The 23,373-nt window shown below is 45.7% G+C and overlaps 2 protein-coding genes across 2 annotated transcripts; both read right to left on the reverse strand.

Annotated features, from left to right (window-relative positions):
- Positions 1 to 426: 426 nt before the first annotated feature.
- On the reverse strand, positions 427 to 16,289 carry LOC103049841 (perilipin-3). The gene is made up of 8 exons (XM_007437452.2): positions 16,213 to 16,289; positions 8,619 to 8,680; positions 7,297 to 7,492; positions 6,481 to 6,563; positions 4,619 to 5,078; positions 3,877 to 4,076; positions 2,998 to 3,129; positions 427 to 1,905 (listed from the first exon to the last, which is right to left on the reverse strand). Exons 2-8 carry the CDS (start codon positions 8,661 to 8,663, stop codon positions 1,378 to 1,380), a joined length of 1,644 nt encoding a protein of 547 aa, XP_007437514.1. The 5' UTR covers positions 8,664 to 8,680; positions 16,213 to 16,289; the 3' UTR covers positions 427 to 1,377.
- Positions 16,290 to 17,256: 967 nt separating this feature from the next.
- On the reverse strand, positions 17,257 to 21,961 carry ARRDC5 (arrestin domain containing 5). The gene is made up of 3 exons (XM_025172731.1): positions 21,712 to 21,961; positions 19,460 to 19,668; positions 17,257 to 17,736 (listed from the first exon to the last, which is right to left on the reverse strand). The coding sequence occupies exons 1-3, from the start codon at positions 21,959 to 21,961 to the stop codon at positions 17,257 to 17,259; spliced, it is 939 nt and encodes a 312-aa protein (XP_025028499.1).
- Between the last annotated feature and the right edge of the window lie 1,412 nt (positions 21,962 to 23,373).

Raw genomic sequence — 23,373 nt, forward strand, 5'->3', positions numbered from 1 at the left:
GTTGACATGAAGCAGCACAAATGACCAGGCTCAAATTATTATAGTTTGGACATATTACATGAAGACTCAGCTTCCTTGAGAAAGCTGAAAAGGAAAGAGAAGAAGAGGATGACCAGCAGCAAGGGGATGGACTCAGTTACAGGGGCGATGGGGGCATTTATGATGTTGCTAAGAGTCAACACCCACTTGAGGGCACATAATCAATCAATCAATCGATCAATCAAATGGTTTGACCTTTAATAGACCCTGCCCCAATCTGGTGCTGTCAGATGGGCCTCAATGCCCCCAGTCCACGCTCCCTTGGCAACTGTCACACTCTGAATTGGTCCACCCATCTCACCGGCACCAGATTTGGGAAGCCTGTCTTTATACACCCTCCAAACCCACCCACCTCTTCTACCGCAAAGGATGATGGAAGGAGCCATACACTTTTTAAAAATTTATTTTCCTACAGAATGGGCACGAAAGAAGGAGCCATAGGAAGTGCTCAAAGCTTTGCTGCGTGGAAATTCAGCTTGACTCATTCTGAATTTCCCCTGAGAGTTAAATCATGCCACCGCTTCTTCCTCCCACCTTCAAATATCATCTTTAAGTCCATCTTTGCCATTAAGCTTTTGACGCACCCACCCACCCCTATGCCTATTTTCAAGGTGATCTCTGTACCAATGAGGACTAGACGCTTGGCTGTGGGAGGAAATATAATTCCTTGCTGAGACGCCAGTTCCTTCCTTGAAATTGGGTGCGATGCTCAGTTAGATCATAGCAACGTGCTGCGCTCAAGAGAAACGGGAAAAGAAAGGCAATTGTTTCTCTGACATACGTGCAAAGTAAATACCAGCCAGTCCATCTAGGGACATAGATCCTGACCAGCTCTTCCCCCAGCTTTGATTCCTGACCCCTATTTTTGTTGCGGTTCTGAATTAAAGCAGGACTCTAAGAAAGGCTCCTTTGGAAATTAATAAATGGGTCCCCACACCTCTTGGAAAGAAGATCTGGGTCGGTTTGGGGAGAAGGATGGATCAGAGCAGATCTCCCGCTCAGCAAGCTTTTAGCCTCCTGGAATCTGTTTCTCTTTTTGCAGAGACTGGATTTCCCCGGCGGGAAATCGTCTTTTCTTCTTCTGTTTTTTGGGAGAAGGTCTCCAGCATCACTGGCTGGGGGAAGGTTATAGTTGGGGAAACTTTTATGTCAACTTGCCAGGACTTTCAGAGCGTCTGCAGGGTGGGGTCAAAAAAGTCAAGATGGTGGTCACTATGGTGCAATCGAAGCTCCATTGTGGCCACCACCTGGACACTTTTGACCACACCCTGCGGACATCCCTGGAGACTTAATTTAGACCACTGGCACGGCCTGTGCCTCCCTTGTCTCCTATTTCTTCTATTTGGGGGCCCCATCAGACCCCGCTAACAGCTCCTTCAAGGCCTCGATTGGCTCTGTGGTCTCTTTTCGGTCCACTTCTGCTGCCTTCTCCATCCTTTTCACCCTCTTGGCTGACACCCTCACTGGTGGGGATATTGTGATGTCTTTGCCCATCTTCCTCGGCTCCCCCATCTTGCTCTCCTCCTGGGGGCTTCCCGTTCCCCCCTGGGCAGCCGCCTGGGGTCGGAAGGGCCCCACGATCCAATTCAGAGGTGTCATTTGGACGAGGTAGTCCGCCAACATGTCGAGGACCTCCCGGGCTTGGGAGATTTTGTCCCGGCTCTGGGTCAGGAGGCCGGAGGGCAAATCCTTGAAGGAGCCAGCAGAAGAGAAGGAGCTGTGGAGTTGGTAGAGGTTCCCCCGAGCTTGGTCCACCCGTTCACGGAGGCTACTGGGGAGCGCTTCGACGCTGGATATGAGCCGGGTGTAAGCAGGGCCCAGGTCTTGGGTGATGGCTCTTAACATTGCCAAAGTAGCCAACTCCACCTGCAGAGGAAGAATTTCCACATGGGCATTGCGCAAGGGCCCTCACCACAACAGGACTGAGTGTGACACATGAACCCAGCTTTCCAAACTGTGGGTGTGACCTGCACAAGCCAGTGTTTTCCAAACTTGGCCACTTCAAGATGTGTGGACTTCAACTCCCAGAATTCCCCAGCCAACTTTGCTGGCTGGGGAATTCTGGGAGTTGAAGTCCACACATCTTCGAGCTGCCAAAGTTGAGAAACACTGGCCTAGAGTCACCTATGTGAGATGCGTGGCTATATAAATGTAATGATATATACAAAATATGCATATTCTGTGCTGAGGCCTTCCTTAATGGAGCTCCCCAGCATCGATCCTATCGGCTGAATGAAAATATTGCTGGTTTATTTGGAATTTGTGAAACCTGGAGGTGATTTGGAGGTTGGGGCGGGGGGGGGGGACAATTAATATTCCTGTTCTGACTTTGGAAAAAAGAGAAAACCATAAAAATATCAGAACTTCCATGCTGAACTTCATAGTTTTCCAATATTATTAGAATTAGTTTGCCCCTCCCCAAATATTGTGAGTTTAAGGGTTGTTAATTTAGATACTGAACATATGGAAAGATACTTGTTTCTGAGCATGTAAAGAGTTCTTACACCACTCAGGAATGGTGTTAGAACCTAACTCCATCCTTTTGCCTGTGAACTATGTTCTACAGCCTTAAAGATCTGCTTGGCATAAAATGAAGTTTTGGTCTGACTTCCATTGCTGTAATACCATCAAAATGATTCCCACCCTCCTCATAAAACCTTTTGAAAACGGACAGTCTTCCTACATTTTGCTCAGTTAGGTTTTATGGAACAAACCCCAAGTGACTAGGGTTGCACCACCTGACTTTAACCATGTTTTACGAGCCAGAATGGCTGATTTACATAAAACACTTAGCCCAAACCAAACTGAGATCGGCTTAGTGTGATGCGTGAACCCACTTGTGGTTTATGATAACTTTCATGTTTCATCGCTAGAAGTTTCTCTGCAGAGGTTGGACTAGATGACCCCTGGGGTAATTTCTAACTCGAGGAGTCTATGTTACCCAGAGGCAAAGAATACCTCTTGCGGGGAGTCTTCTCTTGCATCCTGATCCTCTTCTGGCTGCCTCTGGGTCCATCGGAGCAAAATTTGGTTCAGTTTTTGCTGTGCCTCCTGGAACTGACTCCCCGCACTGTCTTTCAGGTGTTCCACCTGCCAACGGAGCAGAAATCCAAACAGTTCAGGAAAACAATGGTCGATAGAGCAACATTCAATTTCTCACCCATTGCTTCTGTCTTTGCTTTCTGCAATCAGTTTCAGGATGGTGGGTGTAGGCTGAAGATGAGAAGGAATTTGCCCAAAGAAATGCAGATTGTGGCTTGGGGGGCAGGGGGCAACACCTAATCAATCTCGGCTCTTGCAAAAAATTCAGCAAGGTCCACCTGGTCAGTCTTGAGATGGGTAATCCTGGGTCCAAAAGGTGCCCTTATGTAGAGGACAGGAGGAATGGCCTTGAAGGGCAGAAGGAAGAGCTGCTACCAAACCAATGGTCAGATAAGAGCGGCTTGAGCCGGGTCAAGAAAGTAATGTGAGTAAACATCACCCTAGTTCACACGAAAATAAAGGGAGGTAGGCAGGGAAGCACCCTCAGACATGCAAGATTCAGTTATTATAGCTTTACAGCAAAAGGACTCTTGACCTACACAGCATCGGTTTCTTAGTCTGGTCTACCTTGCAGGGCTGATTCCTAAGGAGTGGAACAAACTTCCCAGGATGGGCGAGCTCTTCCACATGCCCTTCCTGAAATCCTAAAACTCAGCTTATGGGGAGTCTTTACCGTGGCTGCTTTGCAGCTGAAGATCAGCTCCAGGATGATGGATGGGGAGGGACCAAAACAGATCAGAGAAGCCACAACGTGTGGAACTTAAGGCTGTTTTTCTGAACCCAGGGTAGGCTTACCAGGTTAATCACCAGCTGGAGCTGAGAGAGCATGTTCTGCGTGTTTTCCTGGATGAGATGAAGCCTCTTCAGGGAATGTTGGTAGGCACGAGAACGGACCTTGCTGGACAGGGACCCCAGGCGGACGAAGTAACTCTGCTCTTTCTGCTGCTCCTCCATCGAAGCTGAGGTGAAGCCCTGCACCTCCATGGCCAGCTGGGCTGCAGGAAGAACAAACGGGGTGTGAAGAGGGTCTCCCCTCCCAGAAAGGATCAGCCTGGGGTTGGGTTTAAAAATACCGACTCCCTATTCATCTATTTTTTTTTCATTTGCGTTCTGGTATTTTACACGGTCGGTGGGTCCTGTTGTGCCCCTCTCATGAAGGGCTTTTGGACAACTGACTTTGGAAGCTGATCGGGCTCCCCTGATCTGGGGTCTTATTGATTGATTGGTTGACTGCATGGATTTATATAGCTGCCCCTCTCAGATAAAGGACTCTGGGCAGCCGCAACATTAAAAAAAATTTAAAAAAATGAAAACAAAAACCCCGTAGCAGCCGAGAATGATAAACGACATGCAGTGATCAATGTAACCAGGAGACTGGCTCCCTCGTGCAGATGTGTTGGGCCTCAATATGTTGGCTGAGAATTATGAGATCTGAGAGGCACATCTGGAAGATGCCAGGTTGACAGTTATGGGATAATCAAAGAAGTCTTTCTCAAGCAAATTTGAGCTGGTTCTCCAGCCGTGGATCTTCGCTTACCCAGTTCTTCTTCTGGCACAGGAAGGTAGTAATCCACCATCTCCTCAGTCTTATCCAACATGGCACCCACTCCACTGGCTAAGGCCTGCCTGAAGAAACTTGCCATCTCCACACCCTCCTGGAGAGGCCCAGAGCTCTGCACTTGATGGGCAGTGTTAACTGTGGAAGACACCATCGATCTAGTAAGGTCAATGCTGTCTTGGACAGTTTCTTTGCTCAGGTTGACCACGTCAGCCACCCGGTGGGTCACGAGCTCTTTGGCTTCATTGGCGGCGTTCAGAGCTGTGTTGACAGTGGAATTCACCACCAACTTGGTCAAGGCAATGCTGTCCTGGACAATGTCCTTGGTAAGGTCAACAGCTTCAGCCACTCTCTGGGTCATGATGCCTTTGGCCCCACTAGCTGCGTTGACGGTAGAAGAAACCACTGCTTTGGTCAAGGTGACACCATCTTCAAAGACCTAGAAGAAGGAGGAAGAAGATCAAAGATCAACAGAAAATAATTCCGGTAGAAAATCAGTAGTAAGAAATGTCTCTCATCAAAAACCAAGAGAGAACTAGTGTATCTATAGGACCTTGAAATCCCAAACCAGACTGTTGGACTGGGGCCGCTAAGGGTGCTGGTCAGCTAAGAGAACATGCAAATGAAGTCAGAATATTTGTGCAAGAACCAGAAATCTGTTGAGCTGAAAAATCCAAGGAAAATCAGAACGTGACCTTGAGCCACTGAGTCAGATATATTTCCAAGAATATGGTGGGTTCTTGGGGTTCTCTAGACTTGGTGGCTTTCCTGAAGATGTTTTGCTACCAGGCTAGGTAACTTCATGAGTGCAAGGAGGCCTGAAGTCTGCTGGTGGTTTATATATCATGAACTCTTTATAGATATTATAATATAATATAAGTTCTTTATTGATAGGAGCTTGCCCCACCAGTCTGGGGTGGGGTGGGGTTTCTTACCGGCTTTTTTATCTGATGCAGTTTCCTGCTTACCTGGATGTTAATTGCTGGGGAAGGTGTGCTCTGCGTTGTTTCCTCCCTTGACCTGGATCTTTTCAAAAATGATATCTGGAATCATAGAGTTGGAAGGGACCTCAGAGGTCCTCAAGCCCAACTCCCTGCACATTGCAGGATTTACTACACCGTCCCCAACAGATGACGATCCAGCCTCTGTTTGAAAAACTCCAAGGAAGGGGAAGGAACCACTCCATGAAGGAACTTATTCCACTGATTGACAGCTCTTGCCATCAAGAAGGTCTTCCTAGTGCCTAATCTGTATCTACATCCTTGAAGTTTCATCCCATTCATTCAAGTCTTACCCTCTAGAGCAGTGTTTCTCAAGCTCAGGAACTTTAAGATGGGTGGACTTCAACTCCCAGGATTCCCCAGCCAGCCATGCTGGCTGGGGAATTCTGGGAGTTGAAGTCCACCCATCTTAAAGTTCCTGAGCTTGAGAAACACTGGCTTAAGGGATTTGTGAATTAGTTATTTATCAACTAACGTTTGATACAGAGGCCACAACTCCATCAGACTCTGAGAGTCTTGCCCGAACCGCAACAATAAAGCAGTAATGACACAAACCGTGTTGTGATTTGTAAAGCTATGATTTATGGTTACTGGGTTGTGCCAATGTAGCCCGTTGGGGTTTGTTCAATAAATTATGAAATTAAGAACTTGGTGGCTTGGCACAGTGTAAGAATTCAGCAGTGAGACTTCACCTCTGGACAGACACGCATGAAAAAGTCCTCAAGGAAACATTGCCAACATTAAGCCATAACATGCTTTATTTATTTCACACGTTGTGTGAACCTAGCAATCGCCTTTGGGGGATTAATGTGTCGTGTGAACTCTGCCAATTCGCGTTACCTGGTAAGTTGGTTGATGAAGGATCGGCAATTTTTCTTCTAGTTTATCCAACCCCTTGCAAGCATATTGATTCACCGTGGCAACTAGGAAGAAAAAAAACAGTTTTAAAGCTTCTGGCTTTAAGTCACATCAGTCTCGCACTTCATTTCAGTCTGAAGCCGTTTTATTTTTTCCAGTTGAAAAGAAAACCATATATCTAATTTATTATGGTTTCCTTCCATTACTTAGATCTTCCATTTCAGTTTGACTCCTGCGCAGACAGCTAAAATTGTACAGTGCCTATTTGGGTGAAAACATTCTCTTTTGAAAAAGAAAAGTGTAGATCTGTCTATTTGGTTTTTTTTTGCAAAACAGTGATTAAAAAGAGAAAAAGACCTGAGATGTGGATTCTAAAAGAGCTCAGGTTTCTAAAAGGGGCGGTTTTGCAATTTGCAGACAAGGTTTTTTGTGGAAGGGTTTCAGGTTTTCACTGGGCATTTTACAGAATTGCAGCACGGAGCGCTTTTGATCTTTGCTCCAGAAAGCAGCGGGACTGGCTTGCTGGCTTAGATAATGCCTTCAGCACACCGTGAGAGGTGCCAAATTAATTGTGGGAGGGAAACCCAACTGGGTTAAACTGCAGAGCAGGAGAGAAGATGCAAAAGCCCAATGCATTCTCTTCGAAAGCAGGAGACAGAGGCCTGGATATGAGGCAAAACAGGGTTGGCACAGAAACATTTCCGCCAGAAGGATTAGAAACGTGATGGCAGCCAGACTGCTCCACCCACCCACCCACCCACCTCACCTGTCCAGGGCGGGCAGCATTTCTGTACTCACTCTGCGGTTCAAGATGGGTGAGCAGAGGTTGGGCCCCGCCTCGCGCCCCACCCATGGCCACAGCAGCCACCAGCTCGGCAATGTTGCAGGCGGTGTTGACACAGGGATAGGTCTCTTTGGCATGGTGGTACAAGGAGGAGCAGAGGCTGTAGGCAGAGCTGATCAAAGGCAGGTTGGTGACCCTCGTCACAACGTTCTGGAGGAAGGCAAGGAAGGTGATCTCAGCTGGACCACGGTCCAGAGGTCTGTTGCTTCCAAGATCACTTCTAGGTGGCATGGACTACACCTCCCATCGCCGCTGACTGCTGCTCTCTGAGGCTGGGGCTGATGGAAGTCCTCTAAGATCTGGGGATCCCCCACGTGCTTTTGCTAAGCCCGCTGATGTTGTTTATAATTCAGGCTAACGGGGAACTGGATTCCTACAACGTGCCCAGCGCTACGATGCCATTGGCATGAACCCAACCAGTGGTGGTTAAATTTGGGGCTTTACAAATTGTGTCCTGCAGAGTCCTTGATAGGGTTCCATGAACAGCTAAGGACAAAAAAGTTCGTTTGGACCCAGCCAAGGGGATCCAAGCGGTTTTTCTATGGAAAAGCCGTCACATCCCAGGCACCGAGCATCAATTTGTTTAGGTTAAACATTAACCCCCAAAGTAATTGTGAAATCCAGCTTGTAATTTTGTCCATCGGAAATGTTCTTTTTGCATTTAAAATAAACGGTTTACTTTTGCTACTCAGAATAAGTGGAAGGACTTTCTGGGGCAATATTTGGGGTGTTGGTTTTTGAGAAATCTGAATCACTTTCATACAGACATTTGCCTCAATAAATTACAACGAGAAAAGTTTCATATTATTGCCTGTTTTCTTTCACTAGAACTTTGCCTCTCGATCAAGGGATCCAGCAATCTGGCCTTTTCGCTAACGGCTTCTGCATCTTTAAAAAGTTTGAAAAACCCCTGGTTTCATTAATAAACCATCAAAGTGGAAATCATGGCTCAGATAAGGAATCAATCCAGTCTAATTCAGGTTCACACAACTCACTCGGCTAACGTGATTACTGGGTTTCGGTGTGAGCTTTGAAAAACGTAGCTGCTGTGATTAGCTTGGGGTTACTGATCCCATCATCCTCTGCTAGAACACAAAGACCATGCTGACGGGGAATGTTTCCAACACAGTTGGAGGCCAGCAGGTTTGAAGGGAATGGCTGGAACAGACCAGCTACAGGGTCTGCAGGCGTGCCCAAAGCCCCCCGTGGCCTCCCCAAACAACCCAACATTCATGGAAACGATCATTTTCTGAAAGAAGAATTAACAGAAACTGACCTCAGCCTTTGAAGCATCGTAAACTGTCTCCCCTTCATTGGCCATGAGGAAGTCGGGTCGAACTGTAAGGGAACCCAGATCATAGGGTTTTTAAAAATAATAACTTCATTAAATTTTTTAAAAGGAACAATAAAAACTAACAAAAACTGATATTGAAAGAAGAAAGAAAGAAAGAAAGAAAGAAAGAAAGAAAGAAAGAAAGAAAGAAATTATAACTTTATTAATTTTTTTAAAAGGAACAATAAAAACTAACAAAAACTGATATTGAAAGAAGAAAGAAAGAAGAAAGAAGAAAGAAAGAAAGAAGAATTTATAACTTTATTAATTTTTTTAAAAAGGAACAATAAAAACTAACAAAAACTAAGATTGAAAGAAGAAAGAAAGAAAGAAAGAAAGGAAAAAAGAAAGAAAAAAGAAAGAAAGAAAGAATTTATAACTTTATTCATTTTTTTAAAAAGGAACAATAAAAACTAACAAAAACTGATACTGAAAGAAGAAAGAAAGAATTTATAACTTTATTAACTTTTTAAAAAAAGGAACAGTAAATACTAACAAAAACTAAGATTGAAAGAAAGAAGAAGAAAAATGGAATCCAAATCATAGTTTACCATAAATCCAACCATCTATCCATAGATATGGCACTGTTTGCTTTGTAAGGGGACGCAACATCATGGACAGTGCAGAAAAGACGTAAGAAAGTAAATTATGGTTGGTCGCCCAGTCAGCCAGATGTTTAGACTGGATTTGGTGTTTTTATCCACCTATTGGTTCCTTCCCAAGGACCTGGGATAGGCAGATGTTGTTGTTTGAGGATGTTAAAGGTATCGTCGCAGGATGTAAGCTTATTATTATTATTATTATTATTATTATTATTATTATTATTATTATTATTATTAAAATGTATATGCCACCCAACTCCCAGCTCCTCTGTGCAACCCATCATGGCTTTGGTCAGTCAAGAGGTTCCTATAACACGCAATAATATAGAGAAAGTAGTGACTGGAATCCTTTATGGACTTTTTGCTGAAAAAAGAAAAAAATGAACTTGTGATTTATGGGTTTGAGGATTAGAAAGGGTCCGGAAAGAAGGAAATTGTGTTGTAACCTTAGAGCAGTGTTTCTCAACCTTGGCAGCTTTAAGATGCGTGGACTTCAACTCCTCCCTCTATCTCTGGTTTTCTAATGTTCAGTTTTGCTCCCGTGCTTCTTTTCACCGACTGTGTGAGAATATTAACTCTTGCACCTTGTGACTAAAGCCACAACTGGACATAACGAAGAAGCATTAACTTTCCTTTACGAAGCTGTTCTGAAAGTCTTTGGAGTCTTGGACTGCCATAGCCAAAGACCACGTCTTCTAGACATAGGAGGAGGAGAGCCATGCTGGTTTGATTATGTGCCATCAAATCGGTGTCAATTCTTAGTGACCACGTAGATAGATTTTCTCCATGATGATCTGTCCTTAACTGGTCCTTCAGGTTTCCCAAGAGTGTACCCATCACCTCTGTAACTGAGTCCATCCACCTTGCTGCTGGTCGTCCTCTTCTTCTCTTTCCTTCTACCTTTCTAATCATTATAGACTTCTCAACAGAGTGAGGTATTCATATTGATTGATTATCTGCCATCAGATTGGTGGCGATTCTTAGAGGCCACATAGATAGACCTTCTCCAGGATGATCTGGCCCAACTTGGCCCAACTTCAGGACTTGCTATAACTGAGTCCATCCACCCTGCTACTGATTGTCCGCTTCTTCCCTTTCCTTCCACCTTTCCCAGCATCAGAGACTTTTCTAGAGAGCTGGGTCTTTGCGTCATATGTCCAAAGTAGGACAATTTGAGCCTGGCCATTTGAACTCTAGGTTAATTTATTCGATGATCCAGTGGCTTGTTTTCTTGGCTGTCCATAGACTTCTCAGGAATCTTTTCCAACACCAAGGTTCAAAAGCTTCAATACTCTTCCTATCCTGCTTCTTCAAAGTCCATAGAGGGTCACAGGGAATCCCATGGCTTTCATGATTCTGATCTTTGTAGGTATAGACCCACCATGGCATTTGAATACGTTTTCCAAGGCCTCATGTTAGTTGATGTTAGCAGAACATCAGGAGTCTGATAGCACCTTTTCCAACTCATAAATTCTATTAAAAGGCAGAAACTTTCGTGAGCTGCAGCTTACTTCATTGGATGCATGGAGTGGCTAGACTAAAGTAGGATTTAAATTGGGGTGAGGCTGGTGGGGGGAAAGGGGAGAAAAACAGGTTGGTTATGCAGATACATGTTACATGGGAGTCAGATTACCTTACAACAGTAATGTGTTAAAAACCCATTGTGTTTGTTAAGACCTACTGAGATTGCCTGGAACATACATACATACATACATACATGAGCTTAGCGCCTTTCACTCAATGGTGCTCTTAAAGTGGCTGGCTGGGGAATTCTGGGAGTTGAAGTCCACACATCTTGAAGTTGCCAAGGTTGAGAAACACCAGTCTAGAGAATAACTTTGCTTTCCTGCAGATCTTTGGGGCAGAGAAGGAAAGTTGGACTCTTTAATCAACCGCAGTTTATACCAGCGCTGGAACATCCTGGTAACTCCAGAGAATGCACAGGGCCGTCCTTCTCCGGTCTCCAGATTATATTTTAAGAAACTTTGCCCTGGTTCTTTCAGTGCTGGAAAACAGTTGCTTCTTCTTAATTCATTCATTTAATCCAGGATGGGACCCTTAATTTATTAATTTAAATTTAATTTATTTAGGGTCCCATCCTGACACCTTCTGAAGAAACAAAAAAAACCCACAGCACTTCTCCACCTCTTCATGGGCAGGCAACAGTGGATGATCTGCTGCAGGGTGTGACCGGCGATGAACCTCAGGCGTGCAGGAAGGTGTGGATATGCTTGGGAACAGATCAATGCTGCAATCGATCCATATCAGGCCTTCCAACAGATGGTACCCAACCCAGGTAGACAAGGTGTTCACCTGGCCAGGTGCTGTGAAGACAGGGCGGGGACCGCAATCTGTATCAGCCCAACCCAACTGACAGCAGTGGTGCCTTTGACCAGCTCAGGGAGTGCTGGGTGGCATGCAAAACCACTCACGAGGATTAGAAGCATGCATTGCACATTTTAGGTATGCACAAAATTGACCACAGGGAGAGCGAGGGAGGGAGAGAGAGCACGCAGAGGGGAAACATAACCTGTTTGGCAAAGTGTTTGTGCTCCTTGCAGGTCGGTGCGTGGAGTTGCTCAACGTGACAGGCATCGGGGGTGGATGTTTGGAAAACGGGTTCCTTCCCAACAAAACACCAGGTCCTTGCTACAAGAACAAAGCCTTGTCCTGGCCCCCTCTGCAAAACTCTCTCTCACACGCAAACGGTTAAACCATGATCTGCAAATCCAGCTGGGCAGTAAGGCAAAAGTACTCTTATCTGTAGCAGGTAGTCATTGCAAGTAGACTGCTCCTGTACATGGAGGATTTTATTCAATGATGCTCATAAAGACCCTTCACATTTTCAGGAAGACAAACGGTCCTCCTAGACCCCTTCTTAGCCAACCAGGTGCCTTGGTGAAGTCCATCAGAAGAAGCGCAAAGTAAGAACCTGACCTTCCTGGTTTATTTATCTTCAGCAATTAACAATCCAGATAGACTGTCCCTGGGCATGGAAGTGCCATGTTGCTATCACCACCAAAGACTTTCATAAACAAATGTTGCTAGATCCGACCAAAGACCTTTGCACCCAGGAGGCCAAACAAATGCATTTGAGCCCCCCCTTCCCCGCCACATGTTGCAAAAGGTTGTGGCCCTCCTGTCCTGTCGGTTTCTCACAGCTCAGTCTTTTCTGAACTTCTGAAAAAGCCCCTTGCACCACGTGTCATCCAAGTCAAATAAACATGATAAAACATGATTATGCTAACAAAGCATAATAATATCGATTGGTTTCTATTAGTCTTTAACTTATCTTGTTCGCTCAAATGTTGTATTCCAGGGTTTCTCAACCTTGGCGACTTTAAGAGGTGTGGACTTCAACTCCCAGAATTCCCCAGCCAGCATTGAGAAATACTGTTATATTCTCTCTATATAATATATATTCTCTCTATATATTATCGAAGAAGAAGAAGAAGAAGAAGTAGAAGTAGTAGAAGAAGAAGGAGTAATAGGGGCCTTGGGTGCCATCCCAAAACATCTGGAGCACCCCTTGAAGACCCTCGGCATTGGCAAAATCACCGTCAGTCTATTATAAAAGGCAGCTTTACTTGGAACAGCTTATATCCTGCAACGATCCCTTTAACCCCATCAGACAACCACATCTGCCCATCCCGAGTCCTTGGGAAGGACTCAGTAGGTGGACCAAAATGCCAAATCCAGTCTAAACATCTGGCTGACTGTGCGACCAACTATACTATACCATGTTATAGCATATTTTGGGTTTGTATTCACAAATGAAAGCTACAGGGCTTAAACCCTTTTTGGTGGATTTCCCTGCTTAATTCAGTGGGACTTTGTTGTTGTTGTTGTTGTTCAGTCGTTAAGTCGTGTCCGACTCTTCGTGACCCCATGAGCCACATCGCGCCAGGCCTTCCTGTCCTTCACTGCCTCCCTGAGTTTGCTCAGTTTCATGCTCATTGCTTCAGTGATGCTCTCTAACCATCTCGTCCTCTGCCGTCCTCTTCTCCTTTTGCCTTCAATCTTTCCCAGCATCAGGGTCTTTTCCAAAGACTCCTCTCTTCACATTAGGTGGCCAAAGTATCTGAGCTTGAGCTTCATTGTCAATCCTTCCAATGAGCAATCAGGGTTGATTTCCTTTAAGATTGACTGGTTGGACCTCCTAGCAGCCCAGCAGTCTTAAGAGTCTTCTCCAGCACCACAGTTCAAAGGCATCAATTCTTCGGCGCTCGGCCTTCTTGATGGTCCAGCTCTCACAGCCGTACATTACTACTGGGAAAACCATAGCTTTGACTATGCGGATCTTTGTCGGCCGGGTGACATCTCTGCTTTTTAATATGCTGTCTAGGTTTGTCGTTTGCTTCATTTTTTAAGTTTAATCTTAGACGATTCTGACTTGGGAACTTATTTTACCCTTCTCCAGCTATTGTGGCAACCGGCGTAGAAACCCCCTTCTCCGTAGGCAGCGTCTAGGGCGCAACAACCTTCATGGCCATCAGATTCCACCGACTCCACGTCATCCCTGGAGCTCCATGTCAAACAGTCTTAATGTTTCTATTCCTAATACTTTTTTTTAGTTCAAATTCCTTGTACGTAACCTCTTTATTCATTTTCATCCTGCTAGTCTAGTTATAGGTCCCACTTGATTTTCTTTGTGCTGGTTAATTACTGGAATGACGATTAATGGTGATGATCATGGTACGTCGAGACAGGTAGTAACCGGTAACCTGTGTTTTCTATTTCCCAGCCCATCACCAAGCTAGTCGGGCAATTGTCTAAGGTTCAGAATACAGCTTATCCTCCAACATTGTTTCTACTGTATTTCTACTGTATTTTTATACTATTTTTACCGTATTTCAATTCATGTTTATGTTTTGTTTTTATTGTAGACCGCCCAGAGTCACTTCCTGGTGAGATCAGCAGTGACCACACTTGAAATATAAATAAATAAATAATGAACATTCCTTCAGCCATCCACCCCAGGGGGGTTTAATGAGTGTTGAGAGAATGTGTCTTATATACCCTTGGTTTAAACTTTGTGGACCTTTTGTTTCTACATTACGCAGCTTCTGGAAGGTGGTATAGCAGCTTCCGTAGCAGGAAAATGAATGATGATCAAATCTCAGTTTCAGGAGATGTCATCCTGGGAGAGAAATCTGATCATAGTTCAAGCCTTTCCATCATCAGGTTTTAAAAAGATTAGGAATTAGGTGCTGGGGTAGATCTTTCTGTATTGGTTGGATGGTTCCAGATCTGCGGCTGTCGAGTCCAACCCCGGCCAACCCCAGATGCCCTTGTTAGACCCTTTAAAACCTCTCGTGAATTCAGAAACTCATTTGTCCTGCAGAATTTGCACCATCAGGAAAAAGCTTTGGCTAATCCTTAATCAAAGATCTCCTTTCCTCTCCTTGCAACATGCGACCTTGGGATCTTCTGCCCCAAACAACAGAAAACAAATTTGCTCCATCCTCACAGACAAATATTGTGTCCAGCGGCATCTGAAAGGTTTGGTCAAAAAGTCAAGATGGGGGCCTTATTCTTTAGTGCAAATCTTCCTCTGGTGTGTGTTGCACCATCACAGCCACCATTTTGACTTTTTGGACCAAACCCTGCAGACACTCCTGATTGTGTTGGACCTTGCCACTGCCCTGGGAAAGATACTCCCTGCAGTTCTCCTTGGCTACATTCACACAAGCTAAACTTGGTCAGATGAAACTTGGCTCCTTCTTTTATGGCTCGGCGTTTATTTATTTACCAAATTTGTACGCCGCTGTAATCACCAACAGACACTTGATCCAGCAGGTTATAGAAACATAAGATCCCCCTATTTCCCACTCTTGCTCCTTGCAAGCAGCATTAGCACCTTTCCTTTCTCTCTTAAAAAGTTGTGCAAGGACGTAGCAGGCTGTGGGAACGACCTTGGGAGACAGGAGGAAGAACTGCAGACGGGACAACCAGCCCCCAGAAAGAGAGGGGACGTGGGAAGCATCTCAGAAGGGATCCTCCCTAGCTTTCTAGAAAGTAAAAAATAAGGGAGGGGAGAAGTGCTTTCAGACTTGCAAGATTCTGTTCTGTTTACAATAAAGGTAGTGTTAGTACTCATGGTTTGGACTTCTTGTCTGGACTACCTCGAAGGGCTGACAAAGGAGGAGGGGGGTAAAACTACAACTGCGTCCTGCATCTTGCCTTCATTCCTCTAAGCTGGGAAGCTGCAAATGGGACTCAGGGACTTATCTGTGTGGATAAGTCTTGGGCTCCCCACCTTTGCTCTAAGGCAGAGGTCCCCAAACTCTTCAACTCATCCACCCCTTCATGAAGTTTCAGATTGTTCATTGGCCCCCAAACTTTTGTTACATGAAAATAATTTAATAAATACTACTTTAACTAATAGTACTACGAATAACAACAACAGCAACATCAACCCCTTGGTAGTCCCACCCACCCTTGAGGGTCAACGTTGACCACTTTGGAGAACTCTGCTATAGGAAAAGGAGGGGGGGAAAAAAACAGGACAGGTCCACGGGCGATATTTTTAAGTGTTTAAAATATATGTATTTTTAAATTAAAAAAGAAAAAAACCAGACTTTAGAGACTTTCCAAACGGCAGGATCTTTGATCTGCCCCTGGAGAGTCCAACCATCGTAGCTCCGTTCCTCAAAATGCCATTTCACCCTCTAAACAATTCTAGTGCCCTAGCAGAAGTCAAGTTGGAGAGTCTATCCTTGATCTAAGTCTACTTGCACCTTGTCCTCTTAGATGCCCTTTTCTGAACATGGTACATTTATTCTATTGGATAATATCCAAGGCCCAATTTTCACAAGTTGCCTCCATCATCTCTTTTAAACCATTCCGGGGACTCTTGCGTGCAAAAGTTGCTGAAACTTTATAGGCACGCAAGAAAACACAGCCAGAATCAGCCCATCCCCGTCACATTTTACCTGGTCTTGTCAACGGATGATGGTTGCTCCAGCTTGTTGACACAGTCCTGGGCAAATGTGCCTTGTTTACCCAGGGAATTTTTAAGCATATGAGGAGTAGGCGAAGCGAAGCCAGACCAAGAGTTATCTTAGTCTGGCTTGCCCAATCAGAGAGCAACACGGGGTGGAGGTTGTGAAAACTCAGGTGGAACAACCTGAAATTTCAAGCCTACACCAACGTGCTAGGGATCTCTGGAAGTAGGTCAAAGGAAGCCTGTCCTGCTAGGATCTAGCAGATGGAGGGAAGGCAGATGTTCTAGAGCAGTGTTTCTCAACCTCAGCAACTTGAAGAGGTGTGGACTCCAACTCCCAGAATTCCCCACCCAGCATAGATGGCTGGGGAATTCTGGGAGTTGAAGTCCAGACCTCTTCAAGGGGCCAAGGTTGAGAAACACTGCTCTAAATTAAAAATCCAAGCTTGCATAGAACAAGGTGAGCGTTCTTGGGATAAAACTGGGTTTGGTTGCGCTTCTGTGACAGTGGTCCAAATGTCCCAAAACAGACCAATTCTGTCCTTCCCGTCAGCAGGAAATACTGCATGTACATTGGTATAACTAAGGCTGGTGAACGAGTCTCCAATTTTTCTATCTTATTAAAAAGAGTTACGGGCAAGCCTTGTTGACCTAAGTTATGATGGGCTACAAAAATCAATATCTCTGGGCCATTTTGGTGACCATGTCCTGTTCCTTTCTCCTCCTCTGGATTTCTTCTGCTTACTGTTTCTTATTCTCCTTCACACTGTGCATAACGTTGCTTGTTCCAAAGGGGAATTGTGTGATAGATGCGTATATATGTCTGTTTTAAAAAAAAAAGAGGCCATATAAAATCAAGCTAAAGGAAAAGTGAGTCTTGGAAACAGAAACGTAGACCAAACGTTTAATTAATCAGGATTCCTCCCACATACGGGGATGGAGAACTTGATCCCTTTGGAAAACTATATGAACCTATCTGGATAAAAAGGAGGGGTGGGGGGAGAGGGAAACGCAGAAATGAGGAAACCCTCATTTATTGTGGAAAGTCTGTGGCTTCGTTTCTTATGACGATGGGGATCTTGGCCATCACGGTGTGGAGGCACCAGGGGAAGTGGACAATCCCCATCAGCTCGTAGCCAATCTCCATAATGTCATCCGATTTGTGACTGCTGGTGACTGGCATCACTTTGGGTAAGCAGAGGGTGCTGTGAATCTTGGTGAACTCACAGGGCCCTCTTTCAATGTTCGACTCCAGCCGCATCATTTCTTCGTGTTGCTCCAACGTCCGTCTCTCGGCCCGGAAGTTGAAAGCTTTGTACAGGACCACCGAGTGGAGGGTGAAGACCACCTTCCGGATGGACTTCCCTGTCAGGTTGGTGATGTCTGTCGTGAAGTTGATGTTGTCGCCCGGCATGTAGATGCTCTTGCTCAGCGACATGCGCAAGGTGATGGGGGCGCTCCTGACACAACAGTTGTAAGAAACAACCTTCTGGACTTCTACCGTCAAGGGGTACTGAAAAAAATGTGGGAAGGAGAGAAGACACATTGAAGGAGGCTTATGAGAACTGGACGAGAATCAAATTAGAAGGGTTGAGGTACCACCTGCAGTCATCATGTGGTCTGAGTTAGGGTCTGAGACCTCTGAAGAACCTAGGTTGGGAAGAATGGACCAAGACCTCCTTAGGGAGGGTCCATCTCTTGCAACTCAGCCATGAAAATCATTAGGTATCCTTGGGGCAATTCTCTTCTCTCCTACCTGGACCTTCCTACCTCGCAGGTATCTTTGGAGGATATAATGGGGAGTGAGAAAGCAAAACCATGTAGGTTCTTTAAGCCAGGGGTTTTAACCTGGGGTTCACAAAACCCTGTTGGAGACCATGAATAGATTTCAGGGGATCTGTGAACTAGGATGGGGAAAAAAAATGAAAACTCTATTTTCACTAACCTCTAACTGAAATTTAGTTTCGCTTGTTATGGATTTAATGGATTAATAAAGAAGCATGTATATTACATATTTGTTACTTTATGATATGCTCATAATTGGGTTTGAACATAATTGGTTTCATTTGTAATACAGTCTAGATAAGTGTTTCTCAACCACAACAACTTTAAGATGTGTGGACTTCAACTCCCAGAATTGGAGTTGGCTGGGGAATTCTGGGAGTTGAAGTCCACACATCGTGAAGTTGATAAGGATGAGAAACATTGGTTTAACTGATGTGTGAACCAGGGAGGGAGGGAAGGAAGGAGGGCAGGCTGGCCGGCCTACAAGTATACAGCACAGCTTTTGGGAGACTAAGCAGTCCAATAACAGAGTTGTCAGTTACTAAAACAAGAGACACATGGAAATTGTCCCTCTCACCAAAAGAGAGCAGTATCAGGTTTGTTGCATCACTTGGAGGAGAAGGAGAAGGAGAAGGAGAAGGAGAAGGAGAAGGAGAAGGAGAAGAAGGAGGAGAATGTTAAATTTTGATTTCACTATAAACAGGGCTCATATTTAATACATAGCAGTCACTGGAATTTTTTTCATAATGGCTTCTTAGCATTTCTACAATAAATCTACTCATTAGAAGTTCTTATATCCTGGAGTGCCTTTTTATCTGTTTCCCTTCCAAGAGAAACCTGACGACACAGGACAAGCTGCAATGCAGCTGACTTTGCGTCTATAACATTTGCAGGAGATTTTTTGGAGGAGTGCAAAAAAGTGTGGCCTTCACTTGCACATCTTTCACGGCACAGATCACAATGCCACTTCAAGGCTCTACCCCTTCCCTTTGCCTACAGTTAGTTCTCTCCTGCTTGGATCTTTTGAAAAAGACAGCACTCTGATCCAATCCATCTTTTTTGGGGATTTTGGGAGGTTGTGGGAACTATGGAGAATCAGCGGAGTGTGTGTAGGCCTGTGAAGATGTTCCCTTAGAGCAGTGTTTCTCAACCACGGCAGCTTTAAGATGGGTGGGCTTCAACTCCCAGAATTCCCCAGCCAGCATGCTGGGAGTTGAAGTCCACCCATCTTAAAGCATGCTGACTGGGGAATTCTGGGAGTTGAAGTCCACCCATCTTAAAGTTGCCAACGTTGAGAAACACTGCCTTAGAGACTTCTAGGTCAGTCTTCCCCAACCTGGGGATGCTCCAGATATGTTAAGGTTGCGAGCTCCATGCTGGTGTGTGGCAGTCCCAGTATATCTGGGCCCCCCAGTTCAAGGAAGGCTGTTGTACTTTAAAGTAGAAAGTACCTTGGACTCCACCGTGTCCTGTCTGTGGAGGGAGATCCCTTGAACCAGGATATACTTCTTCTGCTTGCCAAGGATGAGCTCCCTTGTAGCACAAAGAGCTTGGAGGAAGTAGGAAATTCGCCCGACTCGGCTGGTGAAAGTGGATGGGATACTGGGAGGTAAGACAAAGTCGAAGTCGAATGTGTGCACACCCGGGCCCAGCCAGCCCCCTGCAAGCCGAGAAGAAAAAATCTCCTTTTCCCTGCTTTGCTTGTAGAAAGCAGGGAGCAAAAGAAATTCATTTGGTTTTATTTTCCAACAGCTTCGAAGGAGCTCCTTTCACTTCAGAAAGATCCCCCAGGTGACCTGCTGTTTTCAAACAAGGCAGGAATGCCACGTGAGTGAGCAGGAGAAAAGAAAATGAATCTTTTAAAAAAGGCAGAGGGTGAAATAAAAGAGGCTTTTTCTAAACAATGCCTTCTCATAGGTGGGGTCTTATACTCCCAACCAGAATGAGGGGAATTAGGAGAAATGAATTGCAGTATATCTGGAGGGCACCTTGTTGCAAAAGGCTGAGCTGATAGATTGCAATAATTCCAAACACTGGCAGAAGAAGAATTGGGTAAATACTTCCGTAAGCTGCAGGTTTTCAATTTAGTCTCCCACGAATTCAGGCCAGCTCCGGGGGACTTCACGGACACAGCCCTGTAGTTTTCTCCAGTATGGGAGCGGTTTGCCACGAGCGTCTTCTGAGAAGCCTTCCCTTCCCAGCCTAGCCTAGAACCCAGACCTTTCCTAGTGGTCTCCCATCCATCCCTGCATGACCAGACTCGACCCTGCTTAGCCTCCAAGCCTAGGGAGGAGATTGCATAAATGGGCGCAGCGGCAGAGAAAGCCACTAAACGGTCAGACAAGTTTACATAGCAGGAAATATATAATTATTATAATGCGCTCTTAGGCTCTTAAACAACAGGAAACATCATAAATCATGGAGATAAGAGACGTTACGGCTTATTTCTTGAGAGAGTGGGCGTGGAGCAGCTTCGGGACAGGAACCAGGCCCTTCCCTGCCTGCGTGGGAGATGGGGGAAATGCCTTCTGAGCTTATATAACACCTTTGTGTGCTCTTTTTGGTGATTCCAGGTCCATTGTGGTGGAGTGGTGTTGGACTAGGAGGGGGAGACCCAAGTTTGGGTCTCTAGACCCCCCCAGGGTGAGGAATGTGGTACAGTCCTCCTCTCCCAACCAAGAGCAGGTGGAGAAGGTGCTGGATTAGGAGCAGGGAGACCTGGGTTCTAGCCCCTCTACAGCCACAGAAGCTCATTGGCTGATTTTGGGCCAGTCCCTCCCTCTCAACCCAAGAACCAATCCGAGATAGTGGGGAAGGGCTGGACCAGGAGTGGGAAGACCCCAGTTCTAGTCTCTCTTCAGGCACAGAGGCTCATTGGCTGACTCTGGGCCAGTCCCTCCCTCTCAGCCCAAGAGCCAGTCAAGTGTAGTGGGGAAGAGGCTCGATTAGGAGGGGGAGATCCGGGTTCTCGTCCCTCCTCAGCTGCAGAAACTCTCTGAAGGACTTTGGTTGAATCCCTCTTTCAGGGCATTGAAGCCAGTGGGGCATTGTGATGGGGGGCGGTCAAAAAAGTCAACGGAGTTCAATTCCAGCTGTCTGCAAAACTCTGAATTGGCCATGTGTTTGAAAAGCGAAAACTTTACTGTTTCATAAGAACCTAGCCACAGCTTTTAAACTAAGTTTCCTGGCTTGACATGATGCGTGAACCCAACCAATAAGTCACGGTAAGGAAATCATGGCTTGGGGTAAACCATGAGGTTTAAACCCTGCCTGAGCAACTCAGTCTGTGCCCTCAACAAAAGTTGGATAGCAAGTGGTGGGGGAAATCAAGATCCAGACGTGGTTCTGCCTCTCCCAGTCTGGGGACCTCCAGAGGAATGGACTTCAACTCCCAGAACTCCCCAGGCAAGAAAGCCATTGGTGAGAATCCTGGGAGCTGGAGTCCACGAAGCTGGAGGGTGTAAGGCTAATGGATCTGCCTTGCAGAGCTCCAGTCCTCCAACAGGTGGGGACAAAGGGATACCCAAACCCTTTGCTGCCATCTAATGGTCATCTGATTGCTTGCAGTTGAGATCTGGGACCCGGGGGGGCGGGGGTGTACTGTGGTTGGTTAAAAACATTATCAATCTGTCCCCGTGAGGACCCTACTCCAGCCCCCTTTCTGCTTAACTGCCTCGTGGTAATCCCAGTTAAGCAGCCTCACGTTCGATCTTGAAGGTTTTCGTCTTGTGAACATAGTCCGCCTTGTTCACGCAGCTGCCAGGCTGGATGTAGTCCTTCTCCATGTTGGCTTCCTCTGTCCACTCCAGGTAGCCTCTCCCAATCAGTTCCACCTTCAGTAGAGGGTCCACCAGCGTGCTGTGAAGGCTGAGAATCAGCTGCCCGACCACGGTGGAGCCAGCCACGTACACCTCCTTTGGTATCACCAGCTCAATAGACTTCACCACCGACATGGGTGGGCACCAAGCTCAGGAACTGGGTCCTCCTAGGTGCCCTAGAGCCCTGAAAGGTCTTTCTTGGAGAGGATGACGCTTGCATGGAGACGCTTTGTGACATCAGCCTGTGATGCAGTGAAAGTGGCTGCTGGAGAGCTGGGTGGCAGGGAAATCCCTAAAAACTTTTGAGGATGGCCTCTTCCAGGTAGACCACTTAGGCTTTAACCTCTGGCCAGTGGTGGGCTGAGCATCCCAGTTCTGGAACGCTGTCCTGGTGGAGATTTATCCCCAGAACCTTCTAGCACCCTGGTGTGCCTCCTCTCTCGGAAAGCGGATTCACTTTTAACTAGCTGACCGTGGTTGCTGGTGAAAAGCTAAGGAGGAACAAACCTGGTGAGGCCTTAGAGAGGAGACCACTCAGAAGTTCTACACTGGGAAGTCCAAACAAGACCAGGAAGTTATGACATTGGAGTGTTTTAGATGTACACTTGCACAGGTAATTAACACACCATTATAGTAGCATAAGTTACATTTTCATTACAGAGACTCTTTGTTATGCTAGCACAGTGTTTCTCAACCTTGGCAACTTTAAGAGGTGTGGACTTCAACTCCCAGAATTCCCCAGCCAGCAAGGCTGGCTGGGAAATTCTGGGAGTTGAAGTCCACACCTCTTAAAGTTGCCAAGGTTGAGAAACACTGTGCTAGTATTTTATCTCATGCATTTAATTTTATTTTTGCGTTGCATATGTTCAAATTTTGCTGGTCACCATTGCACGCCAAGAAACAGCTCCCAGCTTCAGGGAGTCTTGATCTTTTATTCTTCCTGCAGCTCAAAACCAGAACAACTGTCTTTGTAGGGGAAATCTGCCATTTTATTCATTGTTTCCCCCTATTTTTAATCCACCCCAATTCCGAAGGACTCCGGTCACCGTAACCATGTCAGGCAGAAAATAAAACACTGCGCGTAACACCTAAATCCAAATCAGTATCAAGACCAAACATTAGCCACTCCTAAAAAGGCAGTGATTTAAAAAATGATGTAATATCTGTATTTGTAGGTCTGGATGCTCCAGATCCTTGCTTGTTCGGACAACACCCTTCCCTGGTTATTGAATTAACCCCCATTTTCTGCATTTGGACATTACCCCTGACTCACCAGGCTGGGTTCCTGCAACGAAAAAGTCCACTAGAGTTTTTTAACACTAACCCAACTTAGGATATTGTGCGAATGCAGAGGCAAGTTTCTTACCTGACCTGGTTGAGCCAAAGGTTTTTATGGGTTAAAGTCAAGTTCCCCACAACATCCCCCAATGCCAGGTTCCCAAAATACAGTACGCTAAATTATAATAATTCCAGAGATATTGAAAGTCAAACGTTCTTCAATCTGGCATCCCCAGGTATGTGGGATGGCCAATTCCATAATTCCCACC

Source organism: Python bivittatus, unplaced genomic scaffold (assembly GCF_059951505.1).
Source record: "Python bivittatus isolate LINGU-HERP-01145 unplaced genomic scaffold, Pbiv_v1 ctg000580_np1212, whole genome shotgun sequence".
NCBI lineage: Eukaryota > Metazoa > Chordata > Lepidosauria > Squamata > Pythonidae > Python > Python bivittatus.

Coding starts and splice junctions, on each gene's coding strand:
- LOC103049841 (XM_007437452.2), bottom strand. CDS start 8,663: ATGGCCAATGAAGGGGAGACAGTTTACGATGCTTCAAAGGCTGAG. Junction 7,493..8,618: donor ACGATGCTTCAAAGGCTGAG/GTCAGTTTCTGT, acceptor GCCTTCCTCCAG/AACGTTGTGACGAGGGTCAC. Junction 4,077..4,618: donor TGTGCCAGAAGAAGAACTGG/GTAAGCGAAGAT, acceptor TTCTTCCTGCAG/CCCAGCTGGCCATGGAGGTG.
- ARRDC5 (XM_025172731.1), bottom strand. CDS start 21,961: ATGTCGGTGGTGAAGTCTATTGAGCTGGTGATACCAAAGGAGGTGTAC. Junction 19,669..21,711: donor GAAAACCTTCAAGATCGAAC/GTGAGGCTGCTT, acceptor CTCGGCTTGCAG/GGGGCTGGCTGGGCCCGGGT. Junction 17,737..19,459: donor AGGACACGGTGGAGTCCAAG/GTACTTTCTACT, acceptor CATTTTTTTCAG/TACCCCTTGACGGTAGAAGT.